Consider the following 27,330-nt stretch of genomic DNA (forward strand, 5'->3'; position numbering starts at 1 on the left):
TGTAGTTACATGTATATAATTAAAACATGTTACAGAAGTTTGTCACAATTGTATGCCATTGTTTTGTATGAAACCTTTCTATGTCGCAGTTGCCATATATTTGTCTTATAACCATAATAAACTGAAAGTGAAAGGGAGTAAAGCTAAACATGGTCCAATTTCTACTTTTTATAATTACTTGTGCTGGGAAATAATTTAATTTTTAATTCTAAAATTATACTTATTGGCCCTAATTTGCATTAGAGAGAAGTTAACGTCTTTTATCATTTCTTACACAGTAATATATACATTCAGCCTTGATTTGTTTTTCTTTGAAAACATTTTATAGACCATTTTTAATTAGTAAGCCTATTAAAGTAAATGAGTGAAAAAGAAACCTTGCTACCCTTGTCCCATATAATTCAACCCAGTGTACCATAAACACAGACACGGTTTTATGAGGGTTTATACATTTACTTGAAAAGGTTTGCTACATTGAGCTTATTTAATGTACACGTACCACTCATTTACATCAAAATATTAGATCTTAAGCAGGATAATACTCACACGAGACTGTCTAAAACCAGTATAAAACTAAAGCTCAAAGTATTTACAGGAGAAAATCTCTTCCGCTATCAAAAACGTTCCCTTTTAAACGGCTAAATGCTCACTGTGTCTGTGCAAATACTTCTGAACGGTATCAGCGTACCTCAAAGAGTAATAAATTAAAAGCGCAATTTAAGAGACGTTAGGATTAAACAGCTCTGATCCGGAGGCGGGGTCTAACTGCTGTAGTGGGAGGAGTCTTCACTGCAGGCGGAGCCTCTGCCTGAACGCTGCTGGCAGACCACGCCTCCCGACTGCTGATTGGTCACTGGCCGTTCAGTGGGACGTCCTGCGGGAACACAATCAGGTGCAGCTATCAGAGATGTGTTAAAGGGAGGAGCCAAACGATGAAACAAATCCATGCAGAGCATCTCAAGCCTGAAATAAAACTCAAACCACAGCAGAGACAGGGAGCAAAACTCTTCAAACAACTGCAAGCAAAAAGAGAGAAAAGAAAGGGAAGAAGAGGAAAGCAGTGAACATGCAGTGATCATCATGCAAAGAAACAGATCTGCTTCTGAACGCACACAAACACACAGCCGTTATTAAACTAACCTTCCACCTTCAGACCCTTCAGCCCAAAAACATTCAGATAGTTAGACTGAAAGACAGGTGAATAAACCACATCATGAAGACAGAAAGAAGAGAGGAGAAATATATCCACAAAGAAATGATCAGAACATTAAACACCTCTGGTTATATATATATGTTGTAGCAATAAAAAAAATACCTTTTTTGTGTTTTTGTTTATATCTCAGTTCATCTCAGAATTCATCATGAACCTCTCCTTCAATACTTTGAGTCAAAAAAATATGTTTGCAAGGACTTTTTTTTTCATTTTCATCCCAATTTATTGTTTCCCAATCCCAATTACTTCATATATTTAAGTTATGTAACATTGCAAAGATTTATTTTAAATAAATGAAATCATGAATTTAACCAAAATGCATTTAACTTTTTGAATGATTATTTTTATACATTCAATGTATAGTGTATATTCAATTAATTTGACATTCGCCCAAAAAAGCAACAATGACAAAAAAATGCCCAATTTACTTGAATATTTTGGATCCAAAAAGTTATTCTGTCAATCAGCTGAATCACATTTTTATACCGTTTTTTTAAAGAGGTCTCTTCAGCTTAAAACAGTAATACTATGAAATATCATTGCAATTTAGTGTTTTTAAATAGAATATATTGAAAAAAAGCTTCAGTTTCAGTATCATTACTCCAGTCTTCAGTGTCAGATGATCCTTCAGAAATCATTTTAATACACTGATCTGTTGCTGCTTCACACTTCTGTGGAAACCACTAGAACGAACCCAGAGGTTGAATGCATGTAAAGGAACGCACCTCCAGGTTTCCTCTGGCTCTCTTCAGCACGCCGTGAGTCAGAGACACTGCAGGAACACACGACACACACATCAGTGTTGGTTGACTGTGAGAGTGAGTGAGTGAGTGTGTGTGTGTGTGTGTGTGTGTGTGTGTGTGTGTGTGTGTGTGTGTGTGTGTGTGTGTGTGTGTGTGTGTGTGTGTGTGTGTGTGTGTGTGTGAGTGAGTGAGTGTGTGTGTGTGTGTGTGTGTGAGTCTGAGCTGGTCGATGATGACGCGCTCCATGCCCTCTTTCAGCTGGTTGGTGGATCTGAGGCGTGTGTGTGTCCGCTGTGCATCCGCTGTGTGCTGAGACAGACGAGTGTGTGTGTGTGTGTGATCTCACTCTTCAGCAGCTCCTCCTGACACACACACACACACACACACAGTCAGCCCAGTACTGCTGGTAATGGTTGGCAATTAGTCACAATGTATTTCTTTCAACACTGTTTTATGTCTAGATTTCATATATAATATAATAAAATGGGAAGTGATTTTTATTTTTACAGAAACAAACTTTGAATTCTATTGTAATACAATTAAATGAATTTCACACCTAATATTTCATAGTAATATTAATTTAATGGTAGGAACACTCCATATGTATTTCATCATTTTACAGAATATTTCATTTAGTCACCTGCATATTTTTCATTTCACTTATTTATAGTCACATTTCATTACATTTTTTTATATATATTTTCTTTCAATACATATACAGGTATATTTCATTTGACAAAAATTAAATGAAAATGGAAGATTAGTAGCTTTTCAAAATAATTTATTGTCAAATTGTGAACTTAATGATAGAAACACATTACTATTTAATTTAATCTATTATATTCCATTTCAAGGTATATTTAATTTCACAAATAAATTGTAATAAATTGTAACCAGAAATATGACACATATACACATGTAAATATTTTCAAGATGTATACTGTATGTGTGTGTTTATATATATATATATATACATATATATACATATACATATATATATACATATATATACATATACATATATATACATATATATACATATACATATATATATGACATATATATACATTATATATACATATAATATATATATTATATATATTGTGATATACAAAATATATACACATACATATACATATACATATATACACATACATATATATTCCATATACATATATATACACATATTTCACATATATAATATATACATATATACATATATACCATACACATATAGATATATACATATATACATATACACATGTATATATATATATATATATATATATATATATATATATATATATATATACACATACATATATATATATATACACACACACACACACATATACATATATACACACACACACATATAATAAATATGCACAGTACATACATATTATGTAAACTTTTTTTTGGCAATTAATCATTTGACAGCACCGATTTTTATTTAATGATATGAACTCCAAAAAGCATTTAATTATTTCATCTTATGCATAACTTAGTATATTACATTACTTTTTTTATTTTATTTCACATAAGTAAACAAGCAAATTAATACAAATGATTATACAAAGACAACGTTAGATTTTTTTTTCCTCCAATTGATTGAACTTTTTTTATCCTGAAGAGTGTTTTATTTCACATAAATAAATTATTCATTTATTTCAGTTATTGATGGTCACATTCTATTATGAAATTAACCTTTACCTTTCTTTTTTAGCCATAATCCATTATATTTGAGCTTTATCTAAAAGAATATTTATCTAAATGAAACTGATACCTGTTGAGTGTGTGTGGCGTCTCCTGAGGGTGGAGAGACTCTCCAGAGCAGGTTGAGAAGTCGAGAGGCCTCCTCCAGAACCTGCTGCATGGTGTTCACACTACCAGAGACGCTCTTCAGCTGATCCCCAGCCTGACACACACCACAGGAAACACATTCAGCACTGAAACATGACTCTGAGTGTGAGTGTGTGTGTGTGTGTGTGTGAGTAAGTGATTGATTTATGAGTGAATGTGAGAGAGTGAATGTGAGAGAGTGAGTGATTGATGAGTGTGTGTGAGAGTGAGTGTGTGTGAGTGTGTGTGTGTGTGAGTGAGAGTGAGAGATTGATGAGTGAGTGTGTGTGTGAGTGAGTGAGTGAGTGATGTGTGAGTGAATGTGAGAGTGAGTGAGTGAGAGTGAGCGATTGAGAGTGAAGTGAGTGTGAGTGATTGATGAGTGAGTGAGTGAGTGAATGAGTGAGTGAATGTGAGAGTGAGTGAGTGAGAGTGAGTGAGTGAGAGTGAGTGAGTGAGTGAGTGATTGATGGATGGATGAGTGAGTGTGTGTGAGTGAGAGTGTGTGTGAGAGTGAGTGAGTGAGTGAGTGAGTGTGTGTGTGTCTTCTCACCCGGCCGCAGTCATGTATCTGTGTGTCCAGATCTGCAGTGAGTCTCTTGGCTTCAGTGATCTGTTTGCGCAGGGCATTATAGTCCTCGATCAGGCCCAGAACGTGACGCCCGCGTCTGTCCGCCCACAGCCGGTGACCCGGAACCAGCCGGGACGGAGCGTGAGAACCAGAGTCCACTGAGCTACCGCTGTCTGAACACAAACACAAGTGGAAATGACCACTTCATTTTCAAGGTTTACTATTTTTGTGCAACAGGTTTTGAGAACAGTATTTACACACAATATCAGATTTGACCGAAAATGACCTTTTTGGACCCAACAGCGATACTGATACCTAATAGGCTGCAATTTCTTTTTCTTTCATTTTCATGCTCTTCTGATTCTTCACTGCAATGTTAATCTATTCAGAAACTGACTAATATCTATAAATCACAAACAACAGAAAAGGTCCAAGGCGCCTACCATGAGCAGCACTGGACACGTCTGTGTGTAAGTGAAGAACATCTGATTTACCAGCTTCATCTGAGAAAGAAGGTAAACGACATGAGAAGGAACGACCACAATTAATAAGACAGATCAAAAGTACAGTAAATCAAAAAAAGAAAACAAAAAATAATGACAAAACAGGGAAAGAAAAGATTGAAAGAAACAACCAAAAGATAGACTTCACCCAAAAAAGACAGAAAGAAACAAAACGACAAATACATTTAAAAGAATAACAGAGCAAAATAAAGCCAGAAACGAGACTTTAAACAAGAGAAAGAGCAAAACGAGAATGAACAAAGAATGAATGAAATACATTGGTTTAAATATCACTCTTCGGGTTTAACAAACTCGCTCTCCAATAAATGAATAAACCTCAAACAAATACACTGTGCGTGTGTGTGTGTGTGTGTGTGTGTACCTGTTTTGCGTAGCAGGTAGTTGATGTTGATGGTTGATCTGGGGTCCGTGCGGGTCAGCAGCTGCTGCTCCAGTCTCTGTCTCAGTGTGGTGTTGATCTGGATGCTTCTCTCCAGCTGAACACGCAGCTGTCTGATCTCAGCCAACAGCTCGCTCAGATCCGCCGCAGAACCGCTCTCAGATCCAGAGCCGCAGCCCTCACCTGAACACACACACACACGCACAGACATCAGCGGTGCCTCGACCCGACCTCGACGGCATGTGTGTGTCTGTGTGAACGCACCTGTGTGAGTGTGTGTGGAGTTCTTCATGTGCTCATGCACCTGCAGCTCCACACGCACAGACTGCAAGAGCTGCTGGGTATCACACAGCTGCTGCCTCTGATGACTGCTCTCACACTGCAACCTGAAAAACACACACACACACACACACACACACACACACACACACACACACACACACACACACACACAAACTTTATTATGCATGTCACACAAAAAGAATTCTTTTTTAAAATGAATGACACCAATCAGCAGATTACTCTGAATCATATTGATGTGATGAATCATAATGAAACTAAATGAATCATCACTTACTGAATGAGTCAAAATCATAACTGCATTAACAAACGAACTACTTACTGAATCAGTCACAATTACTGCATTAAACGACTCAATGAATTGGTCAAAAGGCTTACTGCTTAACTAAGAGGTCGGAATGATTACTGCATCAACAACTGAACTGCAGACTCAATCGGTCAGACTCAACTCAATGACTCACTGAACAACTTGCAGAAACATTTACTGCATCACTGAATCATTGAAAGTGAGTACTGTTTTAATAACTGAATCACTTACTGAATCAGTCACAGTGAGTAGTGCCTTAATTGCCCTTTCTGACTGATTCAGTTAAGACAATCATTCAGACTGAAAGACAATAATTTACTGAATCAGTCAGAACAATTATTGCATTATTCACTCACTAGGCCTACTGCATTAAAGAAAAATACTTGCTGCATTAGAAACTGAATCAATTAACAATTAAAGCATGAACAACTAAATCACTTCCCTGAATCATTCAGAACTAATCATTTTCTGCATCAAAAGCCAAATCACTTACTAATTTAGTCACAAAACGTAATGCATTAACAACTAAAGCACTCAAAACTGGCCTTCAGCAGGTGAGCAATGCTGAGCTGAAATGTTCAGAGTTCATATATGATCTGGTTGTTGCTAGTTGAAGATACGCGTTTGTAATGTAAATGGAGAGGTAGGAAACAACTAAAAACCTAAAATATTCAGAGACGACTTAATGAGTGTGTGTTTGTAACATGAAACTCAGCCAATTGCTCATTTACCTCCTGGCTTACAAATAATTGCAATAATTAAAGCAAGTCATTACACGATGACACATGATACACTAACTATGATACACACATTATGTGATACCAGATCGCTGTGTGTATCTGCAGCTGATCTCTTTTATAAGAAACATTTCCCTGTAGCTGTATGTGTGTGTTACCTGTACAGGTTGTCCTGTAGCTGAGTTTTCTCCTGCTTCAGTGTCTCACACTCTTTTCTGCTCAGCTCTAGTTTAGCGGTCCGCCGGGCCAAAGTCTCCCTCAGGCGGTCGTTCTCCTTCTGTTTATCTGTTTGAAACACACAGCTGTGACGACAGCCAACAGATCACATCTAGAAGCAGGTTTAACACTACAGAGCGCGTTACCTCGTGCTCCCTGGTTGAGCTGCTCTTTGAGCGTGTGGTTTTGAGTGAGCAGGAAGTGAAGTTCACTGCTGATGTGAGCTTGATCCTCAGAACCAGCGATGAAGATGTTAGTGGCTGTTGATCACATAGACACACATATTGAGTGATCTGAAGATCTGAGGAGCATTGCAGTCATGCACGAGACCGTGTGCTCACCCGAGTCTTTCTCAGCTTCCTGTAACTTTCGTTCTAACTGTTCTCGGAGTCTCTCGTTGGTTCTGATCGTCTCTTCGAGACGCAGACGAAGCGCTCTGATCTCCTGCAGGTGTTCTGCTAACAGATCTAAGAGAGAAAGTATGTGGATAACAGGGTTAGTGCGGAAACGGCAAAATTAAATTCCAGTACTTTTAAGGACATTAAAGTCTAAAATCAGAGATTAATATCTTTCAAATTCTAATAAAATAAACAAAATGGTACAAATAAACTGCAGTACATGCAAAGCATCTAGTAGCTGTGGCTTCAATAAAATAAAATAGAATCTATAAAATAATAGACTGAGTGAAAAACTCATAGCATATGCAGAGAAAAAGATTTGTCAACAGAGCTGTCAGACTTTATACGCATTGCAAGAAACCCAAACAAACAGCACATGCAGTAAAAGATCAAACATAATGAAAGCACTATAAAATCTTTTGATATTATTATACTTATTATTATATATATATATATACACATATATACATTATTATACTTATTATTATATATATATACACATACATTATATATGTGTGTGTGTGTGTGTGTGTGTGTGTGTGTGTGTGTGTATATATATATATATATATATATATATATATATATATATACATACATTATATATATATATATATATATATATATATATATATATATATATATATATATATATATATATATATATACATACATTATATATATGTGTATATATGTATATATATAGTATGTATGTATGTGTATGTATGTGTATATATATATATATATATATATATATATATATATATATATATACACACACAAAATCAAAAATAAACTTTTACTTATATCACAAGACCTCTTTTCACCTCAAGAAGTAGTAATATCGTGAGATCTTGTTCATATCTGTTTTCAAGGCTTTTTTAGGATTAAAATTTTAAGAAGTCAAATGCAGTCAATGCCCACTGTAACGTTGCATCTCTCTGACTCTACCTGAGTTGATGGTCTTGCTCTCTGACTTGTTCTGCTGCTGCGGCTGCTTGTCTTCGGTCTGGGGCTTGTGCTTCAGGACAGACCGAGTGAGGTCCAGCTCACTGCGAAGCGTAGCGTTCAGCTCCTCGCTGCTTCTCAGCTGCTCCTGCAGGCGTCCATTCTCCCTCTGCAGCGTCCGGACACTCTCCTCTCCGTCATCGTCCACGCCCCCAGGAGCCAGCCGTGCATCCGAAAGTGCCTCGCCGTTGGTTGCCTTCAGTCCTGCAAGAAACGGCAAGAAAGATTTGTTTACGACTGCAAAAAAAAATAAGCATGAGCCGTAAAGTTATTACTCAGAAAACTAATTTCAGCCATTTTGTCCATTTCTACTTTATTGTTTTATATTAAATATTAGACAAGTCAGCATGCAACAGTCTCTTCAGCTCTTCAAAGCTGCTTTTATTTAAATACAGTAAAAACGGTACTATTCTGAAATATATTAAAAAAAAAATTGTCCATTTGACTATATGAATATATTTTAAAATGTAATTTATTGCTGTGAATTTGCACAATCATTACTCAAGTCTTCAGTTTCACATGATCCTTCAGAAATCTGCATTACATATACTTTTTATCAAAGACAATGAAAACAATACTTTATGTCTGTATAATAAGGGGACACTTACTGATAAATGTTAACATTAATTGAGTTTAATGTCTTAAAACACATTTTTATCATGTGTAACTATGAAAATAGTTTTTGGTAATTAAAGTTGAAGAGGAAAATATTAAAATGAGAAATGCAATAAATTGAAGTACTATGCACTTAACACTAAAATGGAAATAATTAAATTAAGCTCAACAGAAATACTAAAAACAACAAAATATAGAATTTAAAACAATAGTGCATGCATAAATCTAAACTAACAATGGTACAAAGGTTCACTTTTGTTACTTAAAAGTCAATATAAATATTAAATATAAATATAAAATAAATAAATATAAATATAAATATAAAATAAATAAATATAAAATACAATTCAAGACAGCAAGGCATCAGTAGGGTTTAAGTGCAGAACTGGACATGAACGCTGTTTTTTACCTTCCTCTTTGGAGGCTTTAAGCACTTTTCTCCATCTGTTATGGAGCACAACTTGTTGACTCATGTCCACAGACCTGATCTCAGAATAGTTTCAGTCCAATAGGAAGTTTAGCTCAGCTGTAACACGCTCGCAAACACCTATCCGGTCTAAAAGACAATCCAGCATCACTTCACATGAGACACTCTCGCCTCTAAGAACATTAGGGCTAAATATCCTGCAAACACGGTGCCGTCCATCAGGCGTTCACTGAATACATCTCCAATCTCTTGATCTGTTGTGTCCCAGATGCTGGGAAACTTGAACCAGGTCGTTCTGAAGAGAGATCAGGAGTAACGAATTCCTTCGGTTTGCTAGTGGAGCGCTGTGAGAGTTCATCCAGCATCTTGTGCCAGAGCTTCTAGTGAAGAGCAAAATCTGTCCATTTGTATGATACTAAACAGTCAAGGAATGAGCAGCACACCGGCTCAGGGCTCCTAACGGCTCTCAGGAGGGCGGAGGAGATAACAGAGCATACTGAATAATGCATCTGTAAGGGCCAGAAACAGGACACCAGCCCCGGCTCCTGCCGTTTCACTACACCACTCAAACGCTCTAGTCGACAGGACCGCAGATTAACAAAAATAGATGACTGCATATTTAATCAAGAAAGCAAACGTGGCTTCACTAAAATACTTTAAAAGAGTATAGTGATATAGTGAGTATAGTGATAAATAAACATGTTGTTTTGCTGTAAAATTGTAATAAGTATGCATCGTACCAACAAGCAGAATTTAAAAACTTAATGCAAGTTAAACTTATGGCAACAGACTCAAATAAGTACTAAAATTACTTTTTATAAAAAAATGCTAAATAGAAATTCTATATAAAAATTCAGCACGTAACATTACTAAAATAAAAAAACTAAAACTAAAAAATTACTTCTAAAAAAAATTATATATATATATATATATATATATATATATATATATATATATATATATATATATTTTTTTTTTTTTTTAATTAAATCAATCAATCAAAATATATATTTCAAACGTTTATCGACTAAGACAAAAAGAAGTTCAATTAAAAACACTAATAAATGAAAACCCCAGTCTTTGACTATATTCGGGCAACTTTGTTAGGCTCTAATGATTGACCAGTGTGTGTGTATTAACTTGTGTTTATTCTTCCTCTCTCTTATCATTTTGCTTCATCTCTGAATATTTTTTTTATTATAGTAATTAATTATTATTGTTGTTAATTACTGTAATACTATTTTTTTTTACCATTGTTATGACAGTATATGGATGGATGGGGAGGGTGTTCACTGTATTTTTGGTTTTTATAGAAATACTTTTTTGCTAAAAAAACACTAATAAACAAAATGTAACTACATAAATAATACTAAAACATCAACTGCTGTTACTTAAACCTCACCTATAATATATAAAAGTTAGTGTGCGTAGAATTATATTACATAAGGCTTAAAACTGTGAGACAAGGCTTCAGTGTTATCACGTACCAAAACTCATTTGACCTGCACATCTCTTCAGGTCAAGAGGTCACTGGCAAATCAACAAGAGACCCATTTGAAGGTTTACTGGATAAATAATTCAGCTTGATTTAAAAGGTGCTCTGCCTTGAACTGAGATTACATTCATCTATTAGCAACGAGTCTGTTTCGGGTTGATAAAACATTGAAGAACTTTATTGGAAAGACGTTAACACGCGTTCGGTTCTACTTTGGCATTCTGATGCGTTACCTGAGATACAATCAGACACGTTTAGAAACAGACTTACACCTGATGAGGAGAGAGTTACCTGCGTGAGGAGCGTTGGGGGTCTGTCTGCGGAGCGCAGGAGGGCTGTCACGGAAGGAGGTGGTGCCGTCGTTGGACAGCCTGTCACTCATCTCGGAGTCCGAGTGCTGGTGCATTCTGGGAACTTGCATTCGCAGCCGATGCTGCAGAGAATGAATGAGTCGATCTTTCTCCTGTAGCTCTGTGGAGAGTCTGAGACACACGCTAACAATTAGAGAGAGAACGAAACACCTGGACGCAGCAAACAAATCAACAATACCACAACAACACACAAAGATGACGAGGAAACTAGGAAGTAAAGAGTAAGGCAAAATCCCAAAGCCTATACTTGTACTAGTTTAAAAAAAAAATATCATATATGGATGCATATTTTAAAAATCTCCCAGAATAAACACTATCCCTTAAAGAGATAGTAGCACTCGGTATTTTTGTAATGTGTGTTCTGCATTTAATCAAAAACACTTTGAGCATCTTTACTCCAGTCTTCAGTACCATACGATCCTTTAGCTATCATTTTAAGATGCTGATATGCTGCCAAAAAGCATTTATTACGATCGCTAATTGTGAATATTTTAAATGCAGGTTTGTTTGTTTTGGAAAAAAAGTAGCAGTGTAATTCGTCACACATTAATCATCACCTTTCATACTATATAACACAGTATATGAATTGGGATGGAGCTTGAATATAGGCAAAAAGACCGTCACCCACAGAGAAAATTCAACACAAAAACAAAACCTAAATGACTCTAAGAAAGATTGCCGTCGTAGAGAGAAGACACACGCTGCACTGCACACAGGCCCTTGCAGGAAGCACTCACAGGTCAATGTAACGCTGCGTGCTAACGGCTAGATTCTGGTTCTGCCTGCACAAATAAACCATCTGCAGCTGCTGCTGTTGTCTGTCACCCTCTAGCTGAGAGCGCAGGCACTGCAGCTCATCCCAAAGCCACTCACAATCACTGTCGGGAGGAACCGGAAGACTACAACATCAAGCACCAGCTTCAAGTATACACTAACAGTGTGCTCTGTTCTGCTTTTCTTCTGTTACGTATTTGAGAGTTCGGTATTTGTTCTCACCTGAGCTTCATCTCTGATTCTGCTTCTTCTTCATTATCCATACCAGACCCTCCTGTAGAAACTAAAGGATAACAGAAAACACTTATATACTTCAACATAGTATAGTATTGTTTTAAATATTTTAGCATCAATACACTATTTCAGCTTTTGCATAATAAAAACCCGAGCATACTTCCTCCAATAAAATGTATAGTTATACGCATTGCCTCTTCTTCAAAGTTTCCCATCTCTACCATTCTTCTTTAGTGGTTTCTCTGTGTGTTGGTGTATATTTACCCTGCTCCAGTTTTTCCAGCAGGCTCAGGCTGTGATCCAGCTGCTCTCTGAGCTGGGTTCCCTGAGTGGAGTGCATGTTATCGGGCTGAAGTAACTCCTCTAGAGCTCTTCTGAGCTCCAGCAGCTGTTTACGCTGTCCCACACCCAAACCACGAGACACACGGATCTGTTCCCGAAGCTCACACAACTCCCGGGCCTGAGACTGGACCAGAGACTCGATCCTGCCGAGAAAGAGAGAGGGAGCGAGAGATAAATGATGTATACCGTTGTTGATGATGATGATGATGATGATGGTGGTGGTAATAAAAGCTACCTGGATGGAGATCCTGCTTGACTACTTCTGTTCAGGGTTCTCTCTCTTTCAAGCTCAGCGCTCAGTTGGGTGATTTGAGCCTTCATCATCTTCGTTTCCTCCTCTTCTTCAGCTGCTGTGGGGTCAGAGTTCACGCTGAGGAGCTCAGACGATAAAGACTTCTTACGCAGCTGCCTCTGGAGGTTCTGGATGACTTTGTTTTGGCCTTCGATCTGTGCCCTGAGCTGCTGGACGTGTAGGGCGGGGTCGTTGTGAAGGTCAGAGGGTCGAGGAGAGCTCAGGCCAGGAGAGCTGGGGTACGAGGGGCTGGATGCGGTAGTATCAGGTGAAAATCGTTCCTGATTGCCAGTGAGGACAGGAGACAGACTGGGAACCAACCGCAAAACACCTCCCACATCTGATAGTGACAAACACAAAGAAACAAGACAAAGAAAAAACCAATAAAGTTAATCACAGCAATGGTGGTTAGAGTCCTCAAAGATGCCTCCTTAGTTACATTATTAAATCAGAGATGGTTTGGTCATGCAGTGGAAGTGATGCAAACCATGTTAAAACAAACTGAGCACACACAAACGTGTGGTGACAAAAACATAACCAATGTTAAAGAACAAGTGTACCCAAGAATTGTTTACGCTTCCTTGTGATTTTTAACCACAGGGAACAGTACCATCATTGTTTCAAACTTCGGTGTTAAAGGAACAGAATACCCAAAAAAGAAAATTCTGTCATCATTTACTCACCCTCAAGAAGTTATACATTTCTTAGTTATAAATTTCTTCTTTATAAATAAGTTAGAAAGAATAGTATAAATTTCTTTTTCATACACAAAGGAAGATATTTGTGGAAACTTTCTTCAAAATATCTTCCTTTGCATTTGGCAGAACAAAGAATTACTCAAGGGTGAGTAAATAACAGAATTTAAATTTTGGGGTAAACTATTCCTTTAAGTGGAGTAAAAAGTCTTAAGTACTTTCAATTCAGGGTGAACTGAGCCCTTAAATTATCCAAAGAGTAACACACCGTTCATTACGATCATGCAGTCAGTAGCAGTTTGCATGGATCATCAAAAGAGATGAGAGAGAAATTGCCTTTCCATGCAGAAACCCTCACATGCAGTCTTAATAAAAAGAAATGTTTTTCCCTGTCTACCTGTGCTACTGCCCTCCACTTCCGTCTCACTCCTTCCACTCGTTTCATACCCGAGGTCCTGCGCCTCCACTTGCACCCCTTTATCATCCCGTTCACTAGGGGGTGCTAGAGCAGACAGGCAGGGTTGAGAACAGCAGTCCCAACCAGAAAAACAAGCAACATGCCTGTCGTGGTACCTCAATCAATCTGAATGGCACTTAACGCAGGTCGGTATTGGGCAACATATAAAGTGCTTTTATGTTTTGATTTTGTTCATCTCTCAATTATCACTGTATTGTACAGCATTATTTTTTGAAACTACAGAGCTTTGATCATGAAATTAAGATTAAATTTAATCCCTGACATAAACACTAAGGTAAAACAATTGCATGCGACATACACACACAAAAAAGTGTCTTTGTACATTAAAAAGAGCTAATTTGGGCAGTGTTTAACCTTAACTGAGTGTACTGAATGCGTGTCCTTTACCTTTGCCCTGATCAGATGGTTTCTCTTTATTTGAGCCATGCGCAGCAATGACAGACTGAGCGATTGACAGTTTCTCCTCTAATTGCCGGCACGCTCTCTGCTTCGCCTTCAGGGCCTTCTGCAAACTTTCGATCTGGGCGTTCCTCTCCAAAGTTTCATTTCCAGGTGCATCTCCACCTCCTCCACTTTGGCCAAGCCCACTAACAGCTTCCTCCAGTTTGCTCATTTTCTGAGCACGCTCAGTATAAATCTGAAGAAGCATCAAGAGACTCTTGTGAAGATTCTGGTGTGAGGTCACAGGCTTCTGAACGTTCTGTTGCCGTTCTGGTTCAGAACTCTCAGGGTTCTGAATGGGCGTGCTTGTCTTTTGTTGGTGCGTCTCAGTGCAGACCGGGTCCTCCAGAGACTCTCTCTCCAGCAGAGCACGCTGCAGCCTTTCTAGCCATTTCTTTATCTCTGGACTAGACGACATCTCCTCGTATGACTGGTTTGGTTTAAAGCAAACGTCTGCAAGAGACTTCACCGCGCCTTCAGTGGCTCTTATGCACTCAGACAGACAGTCTGTCAACTGTTGCGATGATAGGACCTTTCCTTCTGGTCGAGGGGTGTTGTTCCCCTCCAGACCTGTGGGTGCACTGTTGCGCTTGGCGCTGACAGCTGCACTTAACTTTTTAACAGCTGCTTCTGAAGTCCAGAGCTTCTCCTGCAGCTCTGCATTCATCTTGCACTGCTGCAAAAGTGACTCCTGCAGTGAGTCCACCTGACGATGCAGCTCAGAATCAGCTCCTCGTGTTGGACCAACCTCTGGGCTGTGGAGGTCTTTTGACCTGCCGTCACGTTGCTGAGAAATTCTGATCCGTCTAATCATGTCCTCAAGCCTCTCACAAAGCGCTTTTGGGTCCTCTTGCCCAAGATCTATTTGGCTGCTTGCAGTGTCTAAATTTCGGAGCAATGCAATGGCAGATTCTGTAGAGTTCAAGCAATCCAAGAGCTGAGCGTTGAGTCTGTCTTTCTCCTCAACAGCCTTCTGAAGATCTGCACAGCGTTGCTGCAAGGTTATATCTCCTGTTTGACCAATTCCACACTCCGAATCCAAGCTGCATGCGGTGAGGTACGCAATGGTAGACTCTGCCGCTTGCAGGGCTTCCAGGTACTCTCGGTTGAGCTTGTCCTTCTCCTGTAGCTCCGCATGTAGCTGGTCCCCTTCCTGGATCTGTTCCCTCAGGCGGGAGATTAGCTCCTCCTTCTCTTGGCATTCTTGATTCAGCAATTCCAATTGCATTATTAGCTCAGACTCCAAATTCTGGTTAATGTCAGTGTCTTGTTTTGTTCCAGTAGATGGACTCAGCCTAGCATCTTTAGCATGGTCTAATTCTAGGTGTTCATGCTGAGCTGATCTCGAAGACATCTTGCTGTCCGTGCTGTAATCAGACTCTTCAGACCTAATCAAGTAGTCTTTGTTTCGGTGTTGAAAGTTGCCTAAATGCAGTTCGCTCAGATCTTCTGAACTCTGCCCAGAACTCTTACTGGGCCTCACAGGTACTGGTAGCCGAGACTTTACATATGCCTAAAACAAATTAAGATTATTTTACGGATTATATACTTTAAATATACTTTTAAAAAGTCATCAATCAATTAAAATCAAGATCAAGAGTTACTCACTGCATGCCTGGCCATGTGCTGCTTCTGCCTTCTTCTCTCATATCTCTCCTCCATTTCTTTCCTTTCTCTTGGTTTGTTCTCTTTCTCCAACGTGTTGGTATCTCTCTGCAGATCTTCCTGATTTGTCTGCAGTTGTTCCCTATTGCTGGCCATCATCTTAAAGTCAAGCTGACTTCTAGCATCTGATACAGCGTTACGCTGCAGCTGCTCTTTAAGCAGTCGAATTATCTTTCGGTGACCTCTGGCTTCTGAGCGGAGCAACTTCACGGCTTGGTGCAGGTCTCCATGACTGTCGCTTTCTCCAGAACTCTCTGCGCTTTCCTTGGACTCTGTGGCATTTTCCTCCTTCAAAAATCCACGGAGTTCGGATGCTTCCAAGCGGAGTTTGGCCACTTGCTCCCTACAAATTGCAGCAGTTCAAGGTTTTGTTTGACATACAACCAAAGCTAAAATGTGGTTACATGGTTATCTCAAACATACCTGAGTTGAGAGACTGAATCTGCGCCACAATCTGAGAGAAGTGATCGGAGTTCAGCCTTTTCTGATTCATCCCTAAGGAATCTGGATTGGAGTTGTGTTCCATTTTGCTGTCTCTGAGTCTGTGATGGTTGATTACTCTCACCAACATCCTCTGGAGAGGGATCTCCCTCATCATATCTCTCCTTAGAGATCAACAACACATGGGACAACAGTAAATATCAAAACAGGATTACGTTGGTCTCCACATTAAAGCATATTTTACAATATTTCCATTTCTCTTACCTTCGTGTTTGGAGGCATTAGTGTCACATCACCTTCAGAAGCTGGTTTCTGCTGTATCGATGTTTGCTACAGTAATGGCATGTTTGGTGACACATGACTTAACAACACAAAATGCCATAATGGAACAGAATATAAAGAAAGCACACAGTAACGGTAGGATGGGGCGGCTGCAGGTGATCATGGGTAAGAAAATAAGCCAGAAAGACAGAGAGAGGAGATAACAGGGGTTAGCAGGGATGGAAGAGAGACAGAGAAAGAGAGAGAAAACTAGAGGGAGGAAAAAAAATAAATAACCGCAGACACATACATAACCACTCATTCAGCAGACAAACACGTTACAGAAACAATCTAATAGAAAAGATCCAACCTACCACTAACTAATGTTAGTAAACTAGAAACTCAACTGCAGACAAGAGGTCAGTCTTAAACAAAACACGAAAGCACAAAGTCAGAAGGTCTGAGGTTAAAGGTTAAGAGGTTAAAAGCAGGTAAGAAATTGGGCCCCGTTTTACATTGGCATCATACTAAATGTTAGCTTTGCACAAATGTATTCCAAAAAAAATTTAATAAGCCTATTTTTAAGGCTAAGATTTCACTGTATACCTTGATTGGAGTTGAGAGGTTGATTAGGTCTGGTTCTTTCTGAGAGACTACTAGATCTTTACCCACAATGTCTTTTTCTACCAGAAGCAGCTTCTTCTGCAGGTCAGCATTGACTGCCTGAAGCTCCAAAACCTGAAAATAAGAGAAGAACATAAATCTTTCCATTTTTGTCTGACAAAAATGACACAGCACTTAGTGAATAGGCACTCACCTTTATTCTGAGCTGTTCAATGGTCAGGTGCTGGAGCTCCTCCTCTGGCCCTTCACCAACAAATATACTCATATAGGACGTCTGATCGCCAATCAAACTCAGTGTGTCCACTAAAATCATCAGAAAAATTTGGAAATTAACTAAAATAATCTAAATAGTTTAAGGATCGCCAAATGACACGTATGATATGTGAACATACTTGAATCGTTGGCTTGTCCGACCCCTCCTCCCCGGTTCTGGATCTGTCCCAGTCTGGCTTGCAGAGAGGCGTTCCAGCGCTGTGCTTCCTCTAGTGCATCACGCATGCTCTCTAACTCTGAAGGGTTTGAACCTACGCACACATGTATACGCAAGCAGTCAGAGACACTGCAAATACATTCAACATATATGCATGTATTACTTTGTTCTCTGCATATTTTCTTTAGTCTTTAAGAACAGCTGAGAAAACACGAAAGAAGAAATGGATGGGTGCATGACTTTTAACTGAGACTTAAAGCATACGGACTGGTGAAAGGGTTGGACAGAGGTTAGAAGTTAATTAGAATGTTAATAGGAAAGTTAATCAGGTGCATTTGAAAAATGACCACATTCAACTTGAATCGTATTCAAAAGTTAGATTTTTTTTTTTTATTATTAAATTATATTATCCACTCCGCTCCAGTGTAACTAAAACTGTAAAAATAAAACTAATATATATATATATATATATATATATATATATATATATATATATATATATATATATATATATATATATATATATATATATATACACACACACACACACACACACACACACACACATTTATATACATGGATCAAAACCTTTCACCAAGGTTGTCCTAAATATACATTTTGGTTTAAGGTTTTAGGACTACTTTAGGACAACAAAAAAAAAAATTTATTTTGTGATGGCTGGAAAAGGTATCACTACAGCCACAATCCCACGAAGCAGATGGACACAAAAGGATTACGGGTAAATGGAGCAGAAACAGAACGCAGTTTATTTTCAGCAGTGTATTTGGAAACTGCCTGATCCATCTCTTCTGCATTCGTGTGCAAGAACTGAACTTGTGGTGAGTATATGTGGATCCCATGACCATTGTGAAGGTTATTGGATTGGAAAGGTTTTCATTGGTATGTACAGTGAAGGTATGTTTGTGTACAAGGCAGGGTGGGATGAGGTGAATGTATTATTAGTGTTTTAGTGCTGATGAGCCACACAGACATTTAAAAGACTTTATTACAAAGAATATTTATCTATAAATAAATAAAGCAAAATAAATCACAGAGGAATGAATGAACAGACGAGAAAACAGAAGAAGATGAACAAGATGGACAAGATTGCCAGAAAATTTCAGAACACCACAAAAGAAAACAGAACAAACATGCATACAAAGAAAAGACAGAAAAAGGATAAATGCAAGCTTCCATATAAATGAACAAAGCATGAGTATGTGGGGATAAACAATGATAATGATATAAAAGCTGGAAGTGCTGTTACTGTGTGTCCTGCTTTACACCAGACACAGGGCTGATATAAATAAGTGCAATCCAGAAAATCAACAACCTGATGGGCAGAATATTAACTGTGACCTTGAACTGGCTTTAGCCCTGCATCATTGCTTTTTCTGTATTTTGGGAGATTATAGAATGCCATCTGATTGGTTTTCTGCACTCTCTGTCTGTACTGCACCTTCTCTCTCTTTGGCTCTCTGGATCTCTTTCTGTAGCTGATCTCTCAGCTCTGTGTTCATCTGGACTCCGCTCTCCAGCTGCTGTCTGAGGAGGGATACAGCTGTGAGCTCCAGCTGCAGCGCCTGCAGCCTCTCAACACTGTAACAAAAAAAAGCATCATTAAAATAAAAGTGTTTAACGTCACATTACAAAAAACACAACCTTTTAGGTGTCTCACACACACACACACACACACCTGTCCCGCTCTTTGACAGCTCTGATGAGGTCAGAGTACAGATGTTGCTCGGCTCTCAGTGCTCTGTTTAACTGCGTTTGCTCAGTCAGCAGATCCGATACAGAAGATATATCCTACAAAATAAGAAAGGCATTTAACATCAGAGATGCTAACATGTATTAGCTTAAAGAATGCGTGCATGTGTTCACGTGTACCTGTTGTTGGCGATCTCCTCCAATGATGGTTCTTTCTCTCTGAGGGAGGGAGGAAACGCTGCATTCGCTTTCACCTGGCTGGGATGCTTGACCCCGGGTCGGAGGAAGTCGACAGTCCCCTCTCTGAGAGAAACGCTGGTGCAGCTCCTGCGCAGAACCCCAAAATCAGACTGAAGCATATGCTTTAACCCAACCTCAGAACTCAGGGCTTATGCATCCTTGCTGAATCTAAAATGACCACACCATTTTGAATGGCGGTATATGCGAGTGTGGTTTATACTCACAGTAATGATTTCTTCTTTAGTGTTAAGTGTTGATGTAAGGGACTGGATATTGGCCGCCTGCCCCTCCAATCGCGTCTCTAGTTCTGAGAGCGCTGACTGAAGCTCTGCTAGAGAAATCTGTCACAAAAACACGTTATTTTAAAAACCTAAAATGCTGAACAAAAAACAAATCCATTAAGATCTCAAATTAAGACCTTGAGCTGGTTCTCTCTCTTCAGAGCCGCATTCAGAGCTTCTGTTTTCTGTGTGAGCTCTTCCTTCAAAACCACCGCTGATTTCTTACCGACTGTCGTTACACCCAGAGTTTCCTCACTGTTTCGCCTGCTTAGCTCAGCTACACACACACAAAAATATGTCTAGATATAATTTAAGTTGATTTTAAGTGAGGCATGCTATACTTCTGATAATACCAGTGTTTTAATCTGCCCATTTGCGCACCATTACTGTAAAATAGTTTTATTTGTACAGGACAAACACACCCTCACCTTCTCTCTCCTCAAGTTTCTCCTGCAGCACCTCAATGGTCTGCCTGAGCTCCAGCACCTGAGGAAGAGGAGTTTCACTTGTCTTCATTTCCAACAGGATACGATCTTTCTCCTGTCCACGGTCTAGCAGCTTCTATAAAGCCAACAGAAGAACATTAATTGCCATTAACTTATAACAAAATGGTATTCTTATAACGCTCTTTTGCACGCTAAACCAGTTCCAGTCTCACATTGATGAGGGCTTCCTTTTCAGCCAGCATTGCACGGAGTTCAGCGGTCTCTAGGTGGCCGTCCTGTGTTGCTGTAGCGTTCAGTCTCTGTGCGTTTCTGAGCTGCAGCTGTGTGTCTGCCAGCTCCTTACGAAGATCCTGCAATTCTCCTGCACGGTCATTCAGAGCCTGTATGTGACGCTCCGCACTCTCCTACAAACACAACACACATTTGTGAAGCGTGTACAAGTGCATCAAAACTCTCTAAATGTATATGCAAATTGAAATAGAAAAATAAATACATTTCTGGTATCCGGTACCTTCAGAAGCTGGTCTTTGCTGCTGATTGTGGTCAGCAGATTTTCTACAGTGGTTTGGTTCTCGGTCACTAGCCTCTCTCTGTCCTTTACCGCCTCTGACATCATTGCCTCTGTAACCTTTAATCTCTGACTCATCTGCTCGGCGAGGTCACGACCCTGAGACTCTGATTGGTTTAGAACCCTATTAGCCATCTCCTGCAAAGGAAGGAAAAACGCCTCGATACTAATCGAATTCGGACCGATGTCTGCACCAAAAACCTTATGCAGAGTGTGTGCCGTACCTCCATGTCTCTCGTTTTGTTGTCCAGTGCTTGCTGCAAGTGCTGTATAATGGCATCTTTCTCTCTCAGAGCTCTCTGGAGGTTCTGCTCAGCCTCATCTTTACACCTCTGAAGGTTCTTAAGCGAGTTCAACAGCTGCTGCAGCTCAAGATCTCTTTCCTTTATGAGAGCGTCAAAACTCTACACAAAGAGAGAAACCATCAGCATCTGAGTCAAGATTGGCACTCAAGAGATCATGTGAAGAGCAAAATCTCTTACATTGATAGTCTCCTCGTTATGCGAGAGCAGGTTGTTGAGCCGCTCCACGTCTCTTTCTTTCTCTCTCAAGCTCAGTTGCAGTAAATGGATCTCGTTTTCTTTCTCCTCCACTGCTGCAAACTTCTCATCCAAGGCTTTCTGCTCACAAAGCACAAAAAAAGGAATTAATATTTATGATATCTGGACTGACAACTGTTCACATCATTCTGCCGACACAAAAGATAATTAAGACCTGAATCATCCTCTAAATTAAGCAGGTTGTTTCTGGTATATAAATACAAACCTCAAGCGCTTTCTCTTTCTCCTTCAGCCGTGCTCTCAGTTTACCCATGATGGGATCGCCTTCCTCTTGGGTTCTGTTCTTCTCCAGATCTTTAACCATGATCATATAATCCTGAAAAAAACCAGGAATGAATAAGCAAGCACAGAAAGTTGCTGTAAGCTCTGTGTGAGTGTGTGTTTGTACCTGCAGCTGCTGGTCCTTATGATTCAGGCTAGCTGTGAGTCGCTCTACGGCGCTCTGTAGTTTCTGTTCAGCAGCGCGGTTCTGTTCTTGCTGTTCCAGGCGCTGCTGTTCTAAAGCGTTCTCTCTGTCAGCAAGAGCACCGTTTAGCTTCTTCAGTTGGTTCTGAAGATCCTGCAGTAAACAAAGAAAGGTTTTTAAAAAAATATTAAAGATAATGTTTCTACATTTAGCTCATCTGAGCATTTTAATGTATTTTTTCTTTGTAGTGACATAAGTGTTTAGTGAAATACTGCCGTTTATTAAATGTTTTGTTTTTTTCTCTATCTGCGCTACTGACGTTAATGGTCTTGTCTCCTTTCTTCTTCTGTTGCTGCAGTTGCTCCAGCTCTTGTTCCAGTTCTAGTTTGGCCTGTTGAAGAAGGGACAGCTCTGAATCTCTGCTGCCGAGCACACGCTGCAGCTTCTGGGCTTCCAGCAGCGAGGAGTGAGCTTCAGCCTGGAGCCGCGACAATTCAGCCTGCTGCTCCAGGAGAAGAGACTGCTGGTCTTCAGCCCCCTGGAACAGACAGAAGAACATAATGCATAAGTTACACAACTCCTTCACCCACCTAATATATTAGTGATGAGGAGCAGCTGACTAGCTCCAGCGGTCAATCTGTTCGAACTCACCACTGAAAAAGTGCACAATACCTGATATTTCTGTAGTTTGGCTTTATGAAGGGCCTCTCGAGCCTTAGCCAGAGCCTGATCTTTTTCCTCCAGATCACCAGATAGATCTTCAATCTAAAGGAACAGAAATAAAGAAGGTTAAAAAATGTAATAAATTCATATGTTCTCGCTTTATTGCCCTCCGAATCGTCGTTCTCTAAAATTTTATTTTTATTGATAAAAAATAAAAAATAAATCAATCCGTTTTAATGTGTGACTAGATCATACCTCTTTCTCCTTCTCTTTGAGAACCAGACTAAGGCCCTGGATGGTTTTGTCTCGTTTCAGAGAGTTCTTCTTCTCTGCAGCCAGTTCGATCTCTCTCTCCTGCAGCTGATCAGAAAGAGCCTAAAACACAGAGCATCCCCATGAGATTTTAACACAATACTATGTTATTTCAATGACAGTATCTGCTTGGAAATCATGCATGGAAGAATTTTCTAAAATTAATATTGGCAACAATAAAGAGGCTAATGTATTTTTTGTTATTTTAGTAATTTTTCAAATTTTCGGTTTTCATTTTGTTTTAAAGGAATAGTTCACACAACAATAAAATGTGTGTCATCATGTACTCACCCTTGAGTAGTTCCAAATCTGTATGAATTTATTAGTTCTGCTGATCACAAAGTAAGATATTCTCAAGAACGTTTGTAACCAAGCTGTTTTGGGTCACCATTGACTTCCATAGTAAGAAAAATAAAATGCTATGGAAGTCAATGGTGACCCACTTTCTGGACTTTTGGAACTACTCAAGTGTGATGAAATGTTGACAGAATTTACATTTTTGGGCGAATTGTTCCCTTAAGTTCCTATTTCAGTTTTCGCTTTTGTTATTTTAGTACATCAAATTAAATTAAATAAAAAGGAAACTATCTGAAATAAATTGCAAGTTTTTAATTTGCTGTATTTAAGTTAAGGTAATCATGATTTAATTACATTTTCCAGTAGGGAATTTCTTTATGGTTTTCACTTAAAGCAATTTAAGTTTACCTTTTTGTCTCTCTCTGTTTCTTCTAGTGTGTGTTTAAGGGTCTGGTTGCTGCTCTTGGCTGTATTCAGTTCTTGAGTCAGCTGTCTAGTTTTCTGCTCCAATCTGCTGAGTTCATTCTGCCTTTCAACAAACACCTGCAACAACAACAAAACAAAAAAACATGCATTTAATTTGCCAGTAAATAAAAATTGTGCAGTACCCTAACATTCTAGGTAAAATCTGAGAAGGTAGAGAGTCATCAAAAGCAGTGCAAAAGAGGTGTACCTCCTGTTTAACAGGTGTGTATTCATCATTAAAATCCTCCTCCATCTCTCTCAGACTTTTCTCCAGCCTCAATTTCAAAGACACACCACTGTGGGTGCTTCCATGCAGATAACTTGGATTTTTAATGACTGGAATCTTGCTACTGTTGCATCGTGGGACAGGCCGCACTATTTGCACGCTCTTCAAGAGCTGCAGTATATCACACACCAGCGAGGTCGTTTCTACGGACGTGGGGGTGGAGCCTCTAAGTGGGCGTGTCTGTCTGAGGGGTGATGCGCTGATGCGGGCGTGGTCATACTGCTCCGGGGCCACTGATTGGAGGGAAGTTGACCGTGAAATCAAAGCACTCTTCTTATTTACGACATCCAAATAGTCTCGACTAAGAGAGCGAGGTCGGGTTGCCGGCACGCCAGTGGTTTTTGAACTTTGACGTGAAGAAAAATTTAATTTCAAACGCTGAGAACGATCTGCTTTACTAAGCGGCTCAAGACTCACACACCTCCTCAATCGACCTTTAAACTTCTCCTGTTGACTGTCACCACCTGAACTCACAGAAACAAGCCCTTGGCTTCTTCCTAGAGTGTCCTGGATGCAGGCAATTCGCGTTTGGTGCTGCTGTGGTTGAAACGGTTGAGTTCGCCGAAAGCATAGTAGCTGTCTTGGAGTACTTAAGCTTGCTCCGGTCTGAACTTCCTGTTTAAGCAGCACGTTCCCTCCTAGTTTGATCAGGTTATGTTGTCTGTATTTGTTTGTGATCTGCGCTTTCAGTCCATCTCTTTCATTCTGCATCCGTTGCAGCTGAGCGGCATGCGTTTCCTGCAGCTGTCCAATGGCGATGTCGCATTGCACGATGCGCTCGAGTATAAACACGCATTTCCCGCAAAGAAACTCGCTGCGGCCATCTCTTTGCAATTCCACGCCCAACACGTGCGAAAGGATGACCGCCAACCTTAGACGGCCACATGCGCTGAACAGCCAGCGACACTGACCGCCCTGCACGCACACGCCACACACACGGCATGGGTCACGCATGTTCAATAGACCGAAATTACAATTTTCTGTTCTTGCTGTGCATCAGCCTCGGTCTCTTTCGGTCCGTCTTGCTCTGCTCTGCACTGAATCTGAACTGACTATGCTCTGCCCACACACAGATTTAAACCCTTTAATCCACAAACACACACAGGAAATCCTTTGGGTGATGTGCGCAACGTCTGCTAACACACACACACACACACACACACAGACAGAGAGTAATCCACTCAGCTCAGCAGGCGTCCAATGAGAAGAGTTGTATTTGGGCCACTGATGCTCCTGCTGTGTCTTGAAGATGTTACAAGTCACACTTATGTATGGAACATACTGTATGTATGAAACGGATTATATATTTCTGATGATCCGAACAAACCCCCAAACACCAAGTATTAATCTTTGGTGCATAACTAGTGCTGCACTGTTTTTGCTATTAACCTGAATGACATCTTAGATTGCCCATCTCTGTTCACCTGAAAATCTCACAGATTAGAACCGAGGGAGGGACCTCTGTCATATCTACAGAGCATAATCTCAGAAAATTTATAGTGAGAACCACCTAGCAATGACTTAAAACCCCCCCACAAACCTCATGAGCTATTGCATGTCGAACAGCCAGAATATCCTAACGTCAAAAGTTACTTAAATTGAACACAAACAAATGCAAACAACAGTCCAAACCTTTAATATCTGATTCCCATTTGCTGCAGTCACAGAGTGCTGTCGATGTGCTAATCCAGCTTAGCACATTGCCCTTCGACAGGGTTCTCACGCTTTGGCTTTCCTGTCATTTTTAATTACGACAGGACTTACTGATCATTTTTAGGGTGCTTCAGATTGATGAGCAGATTTAAACTATTATGCTCATGAGCGCACAATGAAAAAGCCTGAAATGTTGCTGCTGCTGGAATGGATGAATCAGCTTTCAATTGCTTCGAGCCCCTTTCTCCCATTACAACAATTATCTGTTATGTAGGAAACATCCGCCCAGTGAATCGCTAGCAAATTTTATTCTATAAAACACAATGTGACCAGCTGTCTGCTTACCTCTTTGTCTCTTTCTGCATCTTGTCTCCCACGGTCTAGTTCTTCCCCAAGAGCCTGTAAAATAAACTACATGTTACTCTGTGTTTGTTTGTGCGTGTTACGGATAGCATAAAACTTAATGTATGAAGTTTACAAAACTACTGCTGATTTTACAACGCAAAAGTAGCACAGAAGCACTCGGGTTGCGTAATGCATTTACATTAAAGCCTGAAGTGTATTAAAGCAAGTATAAATTAATCAGGCTTTTATGCAGCACTAGTAATTTTGAGCAGGCACAAAGCAGCCATCACTCAGCTGTGTAAAGAAGCGTAACCTGTAGCTGACTGTCTTTTTGGCCAATAAGGGATTTGAGCTGTGCCATCTGCTCTGCCATTGGCTGTTTCGGGTCAGTGCTCCGAAGCTCTCCAATCAAGGCCTCTTGATTCTTGAGTGACACCCGCAGCTGCTCAAGAGCACTTTGGAAGTCATAACAGGGACGTGTTAATAAATTACGCTTTTTTTTTAAATGTAAACTGATGTTTCAGAGATTAAATTTCTTTCTGAATCACCTCTCCTTTTCCTGAAGGGCCTGCTGGAGCTCTCTGACCCGGTCAGGCGTGGAGCCTGAATCAGCTGAGGGTCCTGGTTGTTTGGAAGCTTGCCGTTCTTTCTCCAGATTCAGATTCTTCAGCTTTTCCTGTTCAGCGATGGTGGCCATGCTTTCCAGCTCCTCTTGGGCGGCTTGCAGAGACTTGAGAGAAAGAGAAAGCAACGACTAAAGACGGAAGACACATTCCCAAGCATTTGTTATAAACACTGTAGAATTAGTTTTACCTCCTCGAGTTCATGAATGCGAGCGCTGAAAGCTCCTCTGAGTGAGTCCATTTCTCTCTGCATTTTCTCTCTGCCATCATCAACACCTCGACTGGCTAAACTCTCTAAAGCTTTTCTACACACACACACACAAACACACACACGCTATTTAGATCCATGTCTTATATCTATTGCATGTGTTCAATTGTAAATGCCTGACCTGAATGTGCAATTAAGTAATAAATAGGTTATTTTTTTATATTAAAAAGCCATATGGGTAATATAGACTGAAATTAAGTTTTTGTACAATCAATCAGAACAATTTTATGGCTATGTGGAGTTTAATTTTACCAATCAGACTTGACTTTAAAAAATGTCACACATAAACAAATCTAGGGAAAAATGTAGGCTTTATTTAGGAAGAATTTATCACTTGATGCTCTATAATGTTGTAGCAATGATTAGTAAAAATAGGAAGTAAACAAG

General features: G+C 39.6%; 2 protein-coding genes across 3 annotated transcripts in view; one reads left to right on the forward strand and one right to left on the reverse strand.

The window, feature by feature from the left end:
- Positions 1-148, forward strand: part of nup188 (nucleoporin 188) — a 21,169-nt gene extending 21,021 nt beyond the window's left edge. For both annotated transcript variants that reach the window (XM_043229882.1, XM_043229883.1), the window contains exon 44: positions 1-148. This exon is cut by the window's left edge and continues 444 nt beyond it. The gene's annotated coding sequence lies outside the window, so the exon portion shown is untranslated.
- A 284-nt stretch (positions 149-432) lies between these two features.
- The window catches only part of cdk5rap2 (CDK5 regulatory subunit associated protein 2), a 32,623-nt gene continuing 5,725 nt past the window's right edge, over positions 433-27,330 (reverse strand). The window contains 46 exon segments of the mRNA XM_043229879.1: positions 433-874; positions 1,141-1,186; positions 1,939-1,985; positions 2,178-2,292; positions 2,295-2,318; positions 3,743-3,874; positions 4,352-4,542; positions 4,813-4,872; positions 5,255-5,455; positions 5,537-5,658; positions 6,775-6,901; positions 6,979-7,092; positions 7,174-7,299; positions 8,179-8,439; positions 11,064-11,254; positions 12,140-12,200; positions 12,416-12,636; positions 12,729-13,125; positions 13,878-13,982; positions 14,346-15,912; positions 16,008-16,407; positions 16,488-16,669; positions 16,770-16,835; positions 17,373-17,504; positions 17,584-17,693; positions 17,783-17,914; positions 19,280-19,419; positions 19,517-19,629; positions 19,711-19,857; positions 19,995-20,111; positions 20,189-20,328; positions 20,480-20,612; positions 20,710-20,901; positions 21,009-21,203; positions 21,290-21,469; positions 21,548-21,685; positions 21,831-21,941; positions 22,014-22,184; positions 22,351-22,569; positions 22,704-22,796; positions 22,950-23,069; positions 23,712-23,846; positions 26,053-26,106; positions 26,366-26,507; positions 26,601-26,782; positions 26,866-26,980. Coding sequence (XP_043085814.1) covers positions 762-874; positions 1,141-1,186; positions 1,939-1,985; positions 2,178-2,292; positions 2,295-2,318; positions 3,743-3,874; positions 4,352-4,542; positions 4,813-4,872; positions 5,255-5,455; positions 5,537-5,658; positions 6,775-6,901; positions 6,979-7,092; positions 7,174-7,299; positions 8,179-8,439; positions 11,064-11,254; positions 12,140-12,200; positions 12,416-12,636; positions 12,729-13,125; positions 13,878-13,982; positions 14,346-15,912; positions 16,008-16,407; positions 16,488-16,669; positions 16,770-16,835; positions 17,373-17,504; positions 17,584-17,693; positions 17,783-17,914; positions 19,280-19,419; positions 19,517-19,629; positions 19,711-19,857; positions 19,995-20,111; positions 20,189-20,328; positions 20,480-20,612; positions 20,710-20,901; positions 21,009-21,203; positions 21,290-21,469; positions 21,548-21,685; positions 21,831-21,941; positions 22,014-22,184; positions 22,351-22,569; positions 22,704-22,796; positions 22,950-23,069; positions 23,712-23,846; positions 26,053-26,106; positions 26,366-26,507; positions 26,601-26,782; positions 26,866-26,980 — 8,080 coding nt within the window. The 3' untranslated portion in view covers positions 433-761.

Source organism: Puntigrus tetrazona, unplaced genomic scaffold (assembly GCF_018831695.1).
Source record: "Puntigrus tetrazona isolate hp1 unplaced genomic scaffold, ASM1883169v1 S000000116, whole genome shotgun sequence".
In the NCBI taxonomy this organism is placed as follows: Eukaryota; Metazoa; Chordata; class Actinopteri; order Cypriniformes; family Cyprinidae; genus Puntigrus; species Puntigrus tetrazona.